Raw genomic sequence first — 16128 nt, 5'->3', positions numbered from 1 at the left:
GACAATGACACCCGAAGTGGTTAAGGTTTGTCTTTTAATGTAGGATGCTTGGTCTCCATGTGCCGAATATATATGTCTCAGAAAATTAGAATATTGTGATAAAGTTCTTTATTTTCTGTAATGCAATTAAAAAAACAAAAATGTCATACGTTCTGGATTCATTACAAATCAACTGAAATATTGCAAGCCTTTTATTATTTTAATATTGCTGATTATCAAAGTCAAAATCAAAGTCTGCTTTATTGTCAATTTCTTCACATGCCAAGACACACAAAGAAATCGAAATTACGTTCCCACTATCCCACGGTGACAAGACATACTACACAATATAGATACAAGTAAACAACACAAAAAAATAAAAACAAGAAGGCACAAACAATGAATAAATAAGAGTGATGAATAAATAATAAATAAACAACATAATAAATAAGAGGAGCAAAAATGGAGCAAGTGTCAGAATAAAGCGCAAAAGTACAGGACACTACGCAGAAGGGGGGAGAGAGTTCAGGATCCTAACAGCCTGGAGTATGAAGCTGTTGGTGAGTCTGGTGGTGCGGGAGCGCAGGCTCCTGTACCTCTTCCCAGAGGGCAGAAGATCAAACAAAGAGTGAGCGGGGTGACTCACATCACTCACAATCGTGGTCGCCTTGCGGGTGAGATGGGAGGTGTAAATGTCCTTCAGGGAGGGGAGTGAAGCACCAATAATCTTACCAGCCATGTTCACTATGCGCTGCAGGGCCTTCATGTTGTACTTAGTGCAGCTACCACCCCAAACAGCGATACAACTGGAGAGGACGCTCTCAATGGTGCCACGGTAGAATGTAGTCATGACGGCCGGAGGAGCACTTGCTCGCCTGAGTTTCCGCAGGAAGTACAGGCGGCGCTGAGCTTTCTTCGCCAGTGATGCGGTGTTGGTGGACCAGGAGAGATCCTCACTGATGTGCACCCCCAGGAACCTGGTACTGCTCACTCTCTCCACCACGGCACCGTCGATGGTCAGCGGCAGGTGTTGGGTGTGACCCTTCCGGAATTATGACTTACAGCTTAAGAAAACTCAAAAATCCTATCTCAAAAAATTTGAATATTTCCTCAGACCAAGTAAAAAAAAAAAGGTTTAAAACAGCAAAACAAAATCAAACATTTGAAAATGTCCATTAATGCACTCAGTACTTGGTTGGGAATCCTTTTGCACGGATTACTGCAACCAATGCGGCGTGGCATGGAGGCAATCAGCCTGTGGCATTGCTGAGGTGTTATGGATGCCCAGGATGCTTCAATAGCGGCCTTTAGCTCATTTGCATTTTTGGGTCTGGTGTTTTTCAGCTTCTTCTTCACAATACCCACAAATTCTCTAATGGGGTTCAGGTCAGGGGAATTGGCAGGCCAATCAAGGACAGTAATGCCATGGTCAGTACACCATTTACTGGTGGTTTTGGCACTGTGGGCAGGTGCCAGATAATGCTGGAAAATGAAATCATCATCTCCATAGAGCTTTTCAGCAGACGGAAGCATGTAGTGCTTTAAAATCTGCATTTACTCTGGACTTGATGAAACACAGTGGACCAACACCAGCAGCTGAAATGGCTCCCCAAACCATCGCTGACTGTGGGAACTTCACACTGGATTTCAAGCAACTTGGATTTTGCTCCTCTCCAACCTTTCTCCAGACTCAGGCGCCTTGACTTCCAAATGAAATACAAAACTTGCTTTCGTCTGAAAAGAGGACTTTGGACCACTCTGCAACTGTCCAGTGCTTCTTTTCCATAGCCCAAGTCAGACGCTTCTTCCGTTGTCTTGAGTTCAGAAGTGGCTTGACCATGGGAATACGGCTATTGTAGCCCATTTCCCGGACACGTCTGTGAACAGTGGCTTTTGATACCTGGACTCCAGTTTCAGTCCACTGTCTTTGAAGCTCCCCCAAATTCTGGAAGCGACTCTTCTTCACAAGGCTGCGGACATCTCTCTTGATTGTGCAGCGTTTCCTGCCACATTTCCCCCTTCCAATAGCCTTATTGTGGATGTGCTTTGAAACTGCACTCGGTGAACAGCTTGCTCTTTGAGAAATTTATTTTTGTGTCTTACCCTCCCCTGATGGAGGAGGTCAATGATGGTCCTCTGGACAGCAGTCAGATCAGCAGTCTCTCCCATACTTGTCATTTAGTTTACTGAACCAAGCTGAGTGTTTTTCAAGGCTCAGGAAACCCTTGGAGGTGTTTTGAGTTAATCAGACCATTCAAGTGATTAATTGAATACCCTACTAGTATACTTTTTCATGATATTCTAATATTTAAAGATAGGATATTTGAGTTTTCTTAAGCTGTATGCCATAATCAGCAATATTAAAATAATAAAAGGCTTGCAATATTTCAGTTGATTTGTAATGAATCCAGAATGTATGACATTTTTGTTTTTTTTAATTGTTTTACAGAAAATAAAGAACTTTATCACAATATTCTAATTTTCTGAGACAGTCCTGTATATATATATATATATATATATATACACGCACGCACGCACACAAATAAGGGGAAAATCCTGTTTTGTTCATATATAAATCGCACCGCACTAAGACCCAGGTGTTTTAAGTGAAATGGACTCATTTCTATTACCTGTACTACCAAGCCGCATTGGACTATAAACCGCAGGGTTCAAAGCTAGTGCAAAAAGTAGGGGCATATAGTCTGGAAATTACGGTACATAGTATATACACGAGACTGTAATGGACCGCGAGATTCCAGTACTTCATTTTACACGGATGCATTTACAGGCCACCGTGTATGTGTATGTGCCTGTGTGAAGTGGTAAAAAGCTTTTCCTCCGCAAAGTCATGTCTATGTTGCTGTTATGATTGGGAATGATCGTGTCAAAGTAGTTACCCCTGCGAAAATCTGTATCCCCTGCCACGGGAGCATGCATGCATGCATTGAGTGGAAGGTGGAAGCCGTTGCCATGCGGCAGACAGTACCAGCTTGTTTTAAATGAAAACATGAAGAAAAGATAGTATGTCAATTTCCATCTTGAGAAGCTCAGAAGCTCACTCATGTTCTGCCTTGACCCAAGGTGCGTTCGATGACTGTCGGAAAACTCATAAATGGATCAATAAGCATCACGTGCTAAGGCAAAAGAAGACACCACTCCTGAGACAAGCATATAAAAAGAAACGACTAACGACTTTGCCAAAGAGTACCTGGACAAACCACAATCCTTTCTAGACCGACAAAAAAAAACAACCTTTTTGGCAATGTATGCAAAAAATGAAGGGGTGCCAATACCAATGAGCAAGACCACAGTTTTTGTTTTCCCCAACTCTAAGTTGTGTGTAAAATACTGACATCCATGTCATTTCTTTGAATAAGACCGCAGGGCCATTGCTGATGAAAGTAAACGCTGACATTCACATTGGCTCACAGTAAAGACGTCAACATTTGGCGTAATGTTCAATGTTTTAGGGCATAGATGTCAAACTCTGGCCCGCGGGCCAAATTTGGCCCGCAGTGTAATTATATTTGGCCCGTGAGGCAATTTCAAATTAATATTAGAGCTGGCCCGCCGGTATTATACGGCGGCAGCGCTGTAACACCGCATTCATCGCTTGTACTACAAATCCCATAATGCTCTGCTGTTGCTTTGGCGCCCATACGTCCGTTCATGACTCCGCCTCATGCCCATATAAGTAGAATCCGTGTTCATTTTTCCCAGAATGCACCTGAAATTTTCAAGATGGCGCTGCCTAGATTCGATACTATAGAGGCTTTGCAGCTGATGTCATCAAGCTACCCACATTAGCTTGGCGGCCATCTTGGCGGTCAACTTTTCAGTGCCGGTCTACGACTGACACACGCTTTCTTGTTATATCTGCTGCTATTTGAGCTTAAAAATGCCGGATACCTGCTGTGCTGTTGGATGTAGCAATAGACGAGGCGATAAACCAAATCTTAGCTTCTATAGATTTCCGGCGAACATGAAAAAAAAACGTGATAAATGGATCGCGGATATTCGTCGTGAACGATGGAAACCTACGATTTACACAAGGATATGCAATGAGGACTTCATATCAGGTATGTAAACAAACTATTCACCCCTGATTTGTTTCACAAAATGTGAAATAATACAATATGGGATGATACAAATATGATTGTTGAAAATGCTGGGTGCATTTTTAGAAAGGCAGCAAGAGCAGCAAGGCAGGGAATGGGATGATTTCTTCAGTTCACCCCCCCGTTTTTATTTTGTGTTTATTTTTTCATGATGCTTCATCTGATTGGCTTGAAAACGTTATCAATGTAAATATTGAACTTCATATTGGAATTGAACAATTAATTCTCGAGTGAATGCATTAGAAAATTTCCCAAAAAATTATTATGAACCTTGTGAAACAATTATTTTTTAATGTAGCATTTTTTAACAAGAGGGTTTTTGTTACTTCATTTGGCACAAGGTAAAATCTACATTGGTAAAGTTTTCAAGCCATTGGCACAAGGTTAAAATTTTTATTGGTTAAGTTTTCAAGCCAATCAGATGTGGCATCATGCAAAAATAAACAAAAAATAAAAATGGTAGCAACTTGGACAGGTACAGTATCTGAATGATTTCACTCTATTCAGTTTTTTAATATGTCAAGTTATGAAATGCCATTACAAAACAAATCGACGAGGTAATTATAAATATCTGGATATGAGCGTTCAGGCAGGTCGGCTGTTGCAAAATGCTCGGGCGATTTTAGCATGCTTCTCGGTAAAAGGTACGGATCCGTTGTGCCAACAAGGTTCAACTTCTCTCTGTAACGTTTCTTGGAGTCTTCATCCAAATGCCTAACTTCGTTGGATAGCAAATCAGCCATAATTCGGAAGAAATCGGTGAAAACGTAGCGCAGAAATCAGACAATCCATACAAACACGTAGGAACGAGCTGACGAGTTGACCGCCAAGATGGCGGCATAACACAAAATCACGTGATAAAACCACGTGACTGCAAAGCCTCTATTGGCTTCCGAGCAGCAGTCCACAAACCAATGGGTGACGTCACGGATGTTACGTCCATCTCTTACCTATGTGAGCAACTATTTGCTTTTTGCTTTGGGGGGGTCGCTTGCCACATATTGGGCTTTGTGCATGGGAATCATCTGTCATCTTAAATCCATATTGTCAAATAAAAGTGTCTGTGAAATGCACCTTTTTTTGTTCTTCTTGGGCATTGGCTCTTTTACTAAATCCTCACTGGGCCACTTCTCAGTCAACATTTATCAGTCATAGAAGATGAAATGGTCACCGACATACTGAGATTGGTGGCTTCCAATCTCATCTAAAAAGCCCCATGAAACAACAATCTATTGATTTGCCGCAATTCTAAACTTAAACACTGCTTTTTACTTTGGGTGGTTTTTCCATGAATGTGTAGAGCAAGACTCTGGACAGATATGCATTCCACTTTATGAAACCATGACTGAGGACACAAAACAATAACCTCCCAGTGATGCCACTTACATTTTATGGTGTAGTGGCAATGATATTGTTCACAACTAGGTGTAATAAACATTTTGATATCTAGTGCTTTGTCCCAGTGTGCCACAATACATCTTCAATTACAAGAGCATCATAACTATAAGGAGTTTATTGATTACACAATTATATGATCATTTATTGATTATATTATTGGTGTTTTAACAAGACAGTAATTAATTAACATTGTTACCCAAAATCAATGCTGTTAGAAACACAGTTATGCTTAAACAACGTTATTGCCAACATTGTTGATTATACCGTGTGCAGGTTAAGTGGATGAATTACACTTTTTAAATCTTTGCTTTAATATTATTTGTTCTGCATCAAATCCACAATTTGGTGATATGTTTTGCACTTCATAAGTAATGCAAACTAAATGTATTATTATTATTATTATTATTATTGATAGCATTAAATAAATCTGCCCAAGAGGGACAAAGAGAATACTGATAATTATTTCAAAACCATGTTTCAAAGTGATTTGGTTTTGCAAATATTTTCCTGACAGCATTATTATTTCATGATTACATTAATTTGCTTTGTTACTAATCATTTTCACTCATTATTGAATGCCTGCGGGAATTCAACTTTCAAGCCACAGAATCGGGATTGTTCTTCGCAGAATCTACACTTTTTCTCTGCAGATTCCTGGGGGGAGTAAATTATACTTGCATTAATGGGACGCCATTTTTTTTTCATCACTAAAGAGATGTAACATTGATCGGTACAGAACATGCATCCACTACGGTTGGACATAAGAAACGTGCTTATTGTTTTAAGCATAACGATGATAGCATCTTAGTTGCAACAAAGCTCCAATGTTGAATATTTGTGAACAGAGCGGAATTGTATTTGGATTTTGGACATTTGTGTGCAGAAGCCAGGAAAAAGTCAGAGCCTTGTTTGTCTCAGTACAATACTCACTATTGTTACATCCTTAAGACTGCGCATACATGCACAAGTCAGCTGTTTCATACTCACAAGCCAGATATAACACCTTATGACCAAGCTACAATATGCTGACATTCAATTAAGTTGGTCAGAATTAAGAGTGCACATTTATTAGCCATTTTGGAAAAAGAGTACATGTAACGTTCCTGACAGCAAAAGTCATTTTTAGTTTGTTAGGATCAAGGAGTGAGCAATGTTTGAATTTAAGTTTATAATAAAAGGCCATAGACTGAAACTGCATTTGTCAGTTGTAGACATAATAGGACAAGTCACAGGACACCAACTTATTCAGCTCAGTTAGTCACCAAACAAATATAGGATTATTTACAATGGAAGTGTGTAAGCCTGGAGGAATAAGAGCCAACAGCTTCAGAATGCACAGAGTTTTCTCCTGCTGAGAGCTGCTGGTCTTCGTTCCCAGTCATCACAAAACAGCCATTCAACGGTTACTATGAGACCAGCGGAAGCCCTGTGAACTTGCTGATGCTTTCATCAAAATACAAAAATGATAATAGTACATTCAAAACTCAAGTACAACTGCCCAATCATTTAGAGCCAAACAACCTTACTGAATCGTTTCCATCATAATCTTGCCCTTAAAGAACAGACACATCTCCAATTTTGCTTTACAGTGATCCCTCGTTTATTGCTGATAAATTGGTTCCAAGACCCCCCGCGATGTAGAGTCAATGTTTTCATATCAGCACAAGACTATCTTAACTAAATAACTCATCTACAAGTGATGAAAACCCAATTGCAAATTCACATTGTGGCAGTGTAAAAACACTTAGTTCTCCGCGTAAGTTAAGTTAACAAGGAAAAATGATGTGACGAAAGTAGCGCCAAAAAGCTGCCGAAAATAAGGCGGATGTTGTCGCATCAGTGCTGCCAGTTAGTTAGGTTTACAGAGGCAAGCCGATGTCCGTAAGATAACGTTGCGGCGGGCGGGCGAATGCTCGCGAGTGCTGAGGCTAACGTTGCCCGCTTCCAGCCCTCCTTGTATCCTTTCCCCAAATAAAGAGCTTATGTTGCATTTGGTTATCCTGCCTCGTTTGTGACAAAACGAAGCGTAAATCAGAGACGCTTCTGCTGACGCCAACGAAGTGGAAGAGTGGATACGTAGCGGGAGGCTGAGATAAAGCGTGGTTTCAACTGCTCTTACAGCTCCAAGCCAATCAGCGGCAAGAATACAGATCAACATGTTCCCATTGATATAATCTCCTCTACCGGCCAATAGTGTGCTGTAAAGTCATATGGGCAGACAAAGCCCCGCGCTCGAAGAGACGCCCCAAAAAGCCACGATGCAACAAATATATCTGCATTATTTGTTTTCATAAAAACCATCAATGCACTGAGGCTGTAATAGGTGAAGCGCGAAGTGGCGAGGGATCACTGTGATCCCTTGCCACGTAGCGCTTCACCTCTCGCGAATGCGCTACTTTGCGTGTTTATAAGTGATGGGAGAACGCCATTTAAATACACGCTGCTCGCGCGGGGCGTGCCTCTGAGCAATGTACGTCACTGCGGAGACGCGCGCGAAGCGTGGCAGCCAGCCTGTCATGAGTGAGGCAGGACAACCATGTGCAACAATGCGAAAAGAGGAAAAGGGAGGCAGCAGAGCGAGTGCACGAGGCGACTGACAAGCCGGTCAGCAAACTCGCGTCGTAGTGGCATCTCGTTACACAGCAGATCAGGCAAACGAGAATCAGGCAGCAGGTGTGCGTGTGTCAAGGCAGACAACCAGACAGGTGTACCGCTACACAGCGGATCAGGCAAACGGGAATCAGGTGGCAGGCGTGCGTGTGTCAAAGCAGACGAAACGGCGAGAACTGACTGCCGAATGCTGTCTATATATACGCCCTAATTAGCGGGTAACACAAGACAAGTTTAGCAGACACAGTTCCGTATTGGCGACGCCCGAAAGCGTGACACAGCCGCGCTCAAAGGAAGGTCGGGACAACAACGATGAGCGCTCATAGTGCGGTGCGTGCCTCTGAGCAATGCGCTTCACTGAGGACAAGCGCGGGGTGCGTGGCTGGCTGCCGCGCATGTAGGAAAGAAAGCACTGCTGTCCAGGAGTTGGGACAGCGGCAATGAGCCCTGATAGCGCGGGGCGTGCATCTGAGTAATGTGCGTCACTGCGGACATGACTGAGTTCAAGAGCAGGAGGCGGCAGCTGGCCAGGCGCACCAACCAACCTGTGCAGAAGGAGTCGGGACATGTGACAATATCTTTTATTTACTGTAAAGGTACATCACATGCACAGAACAGTGTGGCAATGGCTATTAAGCGAATAAGAAAGGTTTATGTAGCGTAAACTTATTGGGGAGGATTTAGAAAGCTTTAATATTGTGTACTGGACCACAATGCAACAGGAGATTCATTTTGCTAAGCCTCCACGAAGAGATGTGATTGATTGGCTCCAGATTTGCTATCATGATTTTATCAATTTAGCTTCTCTAATTGAGTATATAATCTACCTATTCGTGAACAACAAATTTATTAAATCATGAATTAAACATTCTACCCTTAATTTTATAGAGTGATCTTTGTATAACTTTACCGTGAAGGGATGCAATTGATACCGTGATATGAATTTGGGGACATATCGCCCAACCCTAATGTCATGGTGTATCTAACAAGTTGGCTGACAAATTTGCTAATTGCAAATTGTCGTGGGCCAGTGGTTGGGGACCTTATATTTGCAACAATTACTTGAGTCAAATGCAAACTAAAAAAATTTGATAACAAAAATATCTGACCAAAATCTCTGCCTTAAAGGTTTGCAAGCACGACTATTTCCGGTAGAATAAATGAAAATAAAACTCCTAAATATTAATTTGCAGAAGACTTAGTATATAGTGCTTTATCTACACCCTAAATTGCCCAAAATGTTTTCAAAAGCCAGACATTCAATTATTTGAAAACATATTAACATATTGAAAACATATTGATATAATAAATAGACAAATTGCCGTTGCTATGTTTTAACAGGTTGGTGTTTTGTTTTGTTATTTTAGTTCCAAATGGCTTTTTTTTAAAGGGACAGTAAAGCGAGCCCAACATTAGCACTTATGTGATAGGACTGTATTAAAAAATGATGTCAATATGACAATTCCCCCCTGAAAAACACTCAGAAGTGATTTAATGGTAATTTGGAATAGAGTGGTACTGACGCCTACTTTTTGGGTGGAGCCTGCTTGATTGACACATCAGCCTGACTACGTCACAGAAGGAAGCGAATGCATGTTACTCTTGTTTCAGGCTACTAAGCTTAAGAAATGTCCTGTTGTTTTGAAATACATGATTCTTTGAACATTTAATGCAGCAAAGATGCCTAATAGATGCGTTGTGGCTGGGTGTAGCAACACGCAAAAGGAAAGGATCAATGTACAGTGATCCCTCATTTATCGCGGGAGATGCATCCCAGAACCACCCGCAAATAAGGTAGATCCACGAAATAGAAACGGTATATGTATTTATACACTATTGTATTGAAACTTACAATATTTTGATTCTTGTTGGCTGCTAGAGGGCTGTCAGTGTAGTTAGAAGTATTAGAAGCTAGAAGTGTAGTTAACCTTGTGAAGCATTGCAAAGTGTGCACCTTCAGGATTAACACACTACACTAACCCGGGGGACATCATGCATAGCGAAACCGTAGTGAGTCATGGTTGCGCATGAATCTCGTGTTGCATTGTGGTCCTACACACAATATTAAGGCTTTGTGAACCCTCCCCAATATTTTTACGTGACAAACCTTTTCCATTCCCTTAATAACCATTCCCACAATGTTCTGTGCATGTATTGTACCTTTACAGTAAATAAAAGAACAAATGCGTAAAATTGTCACGTGTCCCGACTCCTCCTGATTGGGAGCACCGGCAACCAGGAGGCCAATCCTTCAGCTGAGTGTGGCCGTTTAAAGCACCTCCTTTTTGGAGAGGTGGTGGAGGTGATACTCCATACGTGGACTTCAGGGGAAATGCAAGTCAAACGAACCCTTACCGATTTCAATTCAATATATAACAACCTATGAACAACTCAGCTTACATAAAGCCTTTCGGAACACGTCGTGTTTGCGTGTGTTGGCGACTGGTGAAAGGAAATAGACGAGCTGCAGAGAGGCTGCTCATTTCTTGCTCTTAAATCAGCCATGGAAAGGCAAATCATTTTATGAGGTTTTCAGAAGTTGAAATGAGTAGAGATGTCCACATGCATTTTATGGCTAGTTGATCCCCATTGATTTTACATTTTAAGCGATGTCTGTACAATGATTTCCAATGGGGAAATTGTGATCGCTTCCTTCCGTGATGTCATCAACCAAGACTTGAAGAGAAGGGGTTGAGTGGCCCTATTCCTCATTAGAAGTGGGTATTTTTTAAGGCATGAGTTGTTTCATTATTTCTCCATAATGAATGGATGGATAAAATAGAAAATGATAACTTTTTTCATTTTCCTAATAAAAAGAAGACATAAACTGGGATAGTTCATGAAAAATGGACCATCATCGCTTTTGTGTCGCTTTAAGTAGAATCTCACATTCCATTTTGGCCAACGATAGAATCTGGGTCGGTTATTATTGCACACATTAGTGTTGCAAAATAGATAAATGGTCCTCGTAGCTGCCGGAAAGAAGAAGAAAACAAAGAAGAAGGCAAAAAAGATGAAGGTTTTTGGATGGAATTGATAAGTTTTATTTGAATATGAATTAAAGGGAAGTTAAAAATTTTCTTTGCAGTACCTGTCCCAACGAGTCGAATGACCGCGTTTGATTAATGTGTCTCTGCGATATGAATTAAGCAGCAAACAACACCAGTTCTTAGCCACCTCAGGGTGTTGGTATTTTGCCACTTGCTGTCGACACAAAATTACATTATCACAGAATATGCAAACTCCACACGGGAAGCCCAGAGCCGGATTCGAACTCTGAACCTCTGAGCTGTAAGGCGAACCAATGCCCCACTGTGCCGCCTATAATCGATTCATTTTATTTAATTGAAAAGATGTACAACAAATGAAATGAATACATTTGAAATATATATTTCTTTATTTATAATAAATAGTCGGCGATCTTTATTCAACGCTTTGTAATTACAGTTACGGTGGTCACCTGATATGCAACAAGGAGCAAAGTAGTGAGCTGGATGTCCGAATCGCCAAATAGAATGAGAGAACTACTTTCACGTGCCACATATAGCGCGGTACTATATAGTGAATGAGTGACATTCGGACAAAGCCTACACGAGCCCTTGGGCATTGTAAGAGTGGCAAAATGGCTGACCCTTGATAGATTAAAAACAGGTGGATTTTGCTGTCTAATTCATATTCCACAAACGCAATATCAGTCAGAATGACGTGTTTAAACTACTGGTGGCACATAGTACATATTGTAGAGAAAACGTTTGACTTGACTTGCTCTAAGAAAAACAAAAGGTCCCTTTTTTCATCGTGGGTTAAAGGATACATGTTTGAGTACCATGCGTGCATGCCTGAAGTTTGGTGATGGAGTCACTGATGAAGAACACAATTCTATCAAATGCATTTCTTACAGTAAATTTAAACATGTAGTAAAAAGCCTAAGCACTGTTGCTTCATGGCGCTGTAAAAATAAACAACAAAATACCCTAATCTTGAAATAGATCTAGGGCTGCAACTAATGATTATTTTGAATAATCAATAAATCTGTCGATTTATTGATGAATCAGATAGAATCATGTTTTAATTCCGATCCATTTATTCAAAAACAGGGCATTAATTCATGTTTTCTGCACAAACACTGTGAAATAATTAGTATTCTGTTACTGTTTTGGTTCTTAATGTATTTATAATTGTTTTTCAAAGTTAAGGCAAATGCTTTTTTTTGTAATTTAACACAAATAGAATCAGTCTGCTTTCACGGAAGATGACAGAGATTTGACAATATTAGCTGTTGACAAGCCAAAATTTAAAAGGCGCGTACAATTTTAAATTAAAAAAGCTAACTAAATAATTAATATATTATCAGAAATCATTATCAATTACTTAATAGATTTTTTGTTGATAAATCGATTAATCATTGCACCTCTAAATAGATCACAATGTATTTTTCTAGAGAAAATACGTAATTGGGACACATTTACTTCAACCTCTAACCCACATCAATAGCCACACTACCTACACACACACCCACACACACACGCACACACACATCATATTTATATTTATATTATTTATACATTATTTTCTGTATGTCAATTATACGACGTATTAATATAGTATTTACATGTTTGAAACTATTATTTAATGTTCTAATGATAACATATGCACTTATATGGCTTAATATACACTTATTGATACACAAAAAATTTATGCATGTTAAAAATGAGAGGGTGGCACATACTTCGCAGATTTTCACATATCGCGGGTGGTCTTGGAACCAATTATCCGCGATAAACGAGGGATTACTGTACTACATTACACTAAATGGAACCAATCAGACTCATGACAGCATGTCAAAATGCTGGATTGTATCCCTGGCAACAACGATCATCAGCTAACAATGCAGCAGTAGTCAGTACTCCCGAAGTTCCCTTTTTTTAGAGATTAAACTTGATTGACAAAAACAGCACTCATTTTGCAAAAGCAAATTTAAAAATTAATTCCAAGTAAAGAGAGTCCAAGAATCTCTATCAACTCAAAAACAATCTCTCCGGAGAAGTGTGCACAGTACCTGGATGAAAGTAAGCAGGTGGACTCTGACACACATACTGTGGAGGATAGTGGCTCTTCTTCCTGTGTTTGTGGATTCTGTAGTCCTTTTCACTGTGAGAGCGTCGGCTCCTGTGAGGCTCTGCACAGGCTGGTGGTGACAGTAGCCGCTCTGACAGTTCAGAGCTGGGCCATGCCCGCCTCAAAGCGCTGCTGTGTGTCTTCTTCATCCTCACCACATTGGGTGGCGGACAAAAAAACAGGCGATAATTTTATCTACAAGGCTGAGTTGAAAACAAGCAAGATGGATGTTGGAGCCTGCAGGTAAAAGACTCGAGGGTTCTTGCTTGCAACTTATCACGTGAATTCCATTCTGCAGAACCAATATTTCAAGTCAATTACTGAAAATCAAACAACCACCATTTTGTGGGGGGGGAAAAATACATTCATGGCCATGTCGCTGGTGACATGACCAAAAATAATCACAAAATCACGAAAAAATGTATGACAGCACAGCAAGTCATTGGACCGCAAATACTGTATGTTACCTGGCACAAATGCATAAAAATAAACGTAGCAGTGCAGAGAAATTGGGTGACCAATTCTCAAGCAGCAGGACCAAGTCTAGGGGACAACAATGTTGGTACAGGTCAAAGAGGTCTCTGGGAAGGAGCTGATGTATCACAAAAAAAAAGCCTGTGCAGCCAAGCGAAGGAAAAAGGGAAAGAGGGAGGGCGCGCTGATACAAAAGAAAGCAAATGGAGGGAGGAGAGCGGACAACAAAACATCCATGGGAAAAACAGCTCTGCGCCTCTCTTCAATGACTACCCATTCACATTGCTCCAGCAGTCCGTTGACAAATGCTGCTTTTGGGTAGAAGCTGTTGTCATTTGGTACCCAACAAAAGCTTAACCAAGGGATGATGGAGGTCTTGTAGATAAAAAAAAAAAAACCCAGAAGAAACATTAAAATAAATCAACAAGATGTGCTATGTCCTGAATAGAGCAAAAACTGCCTCCACTTTTCTTTGTCTTCTCCTTGGTCACGTCACTTTGCTCTCCAGCTCTCTCGTCTCGTCTGTTCTCTCTGCCTGTGTTCGGTGTTGTGGGAGAGGAGGGCGGAGAGGAGGGGCAGAAAGTGGGCAAAGAGAGGGGGGGCTGGATTCTTGTAAACCCACCCACTTATTTCACTCCTGTTACAAAAACTGGAGGGTGCCGTCCATTCATAGAAAACATACACATGAGAAAGCTGAATTCATCTTTGTAAAGTCTTATTGTGTAGAATCAAAAATTCCATGAACCAGCCAATCAAAATGAGACTTTTTAGCTGGCTGAATGTTGACCAAATGCTGCAACCCACACAGCAACACGGGCAATAGGCATTTTATTTTGGTCTGTTGACACACTGGCGCATGAACTTTGCATCAATACCAACATTGTACTGCCAATCACTCAACTGGCTGCATGACAACGAAACAATTGTAAAATTTAGCTATGCTTGGTGACATGATGAGAAAAAAACCACTTGTGTTGAATGTTAAGGAAATCAGCAGCAATTGATGATAAACATTGTTAGAGCTGTAACAGAAGAACTATAGTGATGACTTTAACAACAACTGAGGCGCAGGTCTGGAATGAGCGTATCACAATCAAGTGCTTCCAAAAGACTTCCTGAACAAAAGTACAGAGGCTACACACCACTCATTAGTAAGATGAAGAATAGAACCACATGTTGTGAACTGATGAGACCCAAAATAACCTTTCTATGTGATGTTAGGGTTTGAGCTCTGTGAACTTAGAACCAACGTACGTACCAAGGAGTTTTGTGACTCGGTAGCAGCCCCCAGGTCATTTGGTACTTTTTTTTATTTTTTTAACTTAGCTTAGCTAACTTGGCAGTCTGTAAAAACATCCACTTGTATGAACCAGTCCACGGCAGAAATAAATTGGAGACCACTGCTCTGGAGCCTTGTAGCATCATGTTTTTCAAAAGCCAATCTTTGGACTAGATAGTCAAGTCTATCAGATATCTGATTTGAGGAAGGACAGTCAGGCATTCTAGTACTATGTTGATCATCTCGAGAAAACTACACATTATAGCAGTATATAAAAGCATCATACTATTTCTCTTAGAGCAGTAGGTCAGCAGTAAGACTTTACACCAGGAGTGCCCAACCTTTTGATCGGGGTCAACCGACAGCGGTTTTGGACGTCACATCCGTTCCCAACATATTACATATTCATCAAACGTTACAATGTTGCTCCCTTTACCCAGGAAGTAGACTTTAAATGTGACACAAAACTACTGGTAACACAAACACAAAAAGCTAGGTTTTTAACCATTTATATTATTTACAGTTGGCCCCGACTGACCCCAGATCCACATTCACGGTGAATATGGACCAGGTCAACCCGCGAATAGCAAAAATCCACATATAATCGATGCCCATTGAAATGTATTGGTTGGGTAATTTTCTGCATACATTTTTTATTACCGTATTTTCCGCACCATAAGGCGCACTTCGTTTTCTCAAAAACCAAACGTGCGCCTTTTAATAAGGTGCGCCTTTTGTGTGGACCAAATTCCAAAATCTGTAAAGTTGTTTTGTGTGGCTTCCGTATTATACAGGCATAATATGAAGACCCGATGAACCAATCAGAGGACATTACATTATACGTAGATCGGGGCTGTAAACCAATCAGAGGACTGCACCAAACACGTTGAGTACATACCTCCGCCGCCATTGATAAATAAATACTATCGTTTGTGCCAAGAAAACAGCATTAGGACTAGAGATGCACCGATCCGACTTTTTCAGTTTCGATACCGATACCGATGTTGTGGCTTTGCGTATCGGTCGATACCCGATACCGATCCGATATTATGGTTGACTTAACAAGCTACATACCTCTACATGTGGAACAGAAAAGAATAAAGGCAATGGCATCAGGCATGACTACACAGTTCTTTGCTCTAAATGCTCATT

At 40.7% G+C, this 16128-nt stretch overlaps 1 protein-coding gene across 3 annotated transcripts in view; it reads right to left on the bottom strand.

The window, feature by feature from the left end:
• Positions 1 to 16128, bottom strand: part of LOC119129624 (storkhead-box protein 2-like) — a 63926-nt gene that overhangs the window by 39258 nt on the left and 8540 nt on the right. Inside the window, exon 1 of one of the 3 annotated variants that reach the window (XM_037262977.1) lies at positions 13165 to 14724. The exons of the other annotated variants lie outside the window; for them this stretch is intronic. Within the exon in view, the coding sequence (XP_037118872.1) occupies positions 13165 to 13372 (208 nt within the window). The 5' untranslated portion in view covers positions 13373 to 14724. Of the gene's footprint in view, positions 1 to 13164; positions 14725 to 16128 lie in introns of those variants that run through there. 3 annotated transcript variants of the gene reach the window in all.

This window comes from Syngnathus acus, chromosome 10 (assembly GCF_901709675.1).
Source record: "Syngnathus acus chromosome 10, fSynAcu1.2, whole genome shotgun sequence".
Lineage (NCBI taxonomy): Eukaryota > Metazoa > Chordata > Actinopteri > Syngnathiformes > Syngnathidae > Syngnathus > Syngnathus acus.
This window is presented reverse-complemented; position numbering and strand designations above follow the sequence as displayed.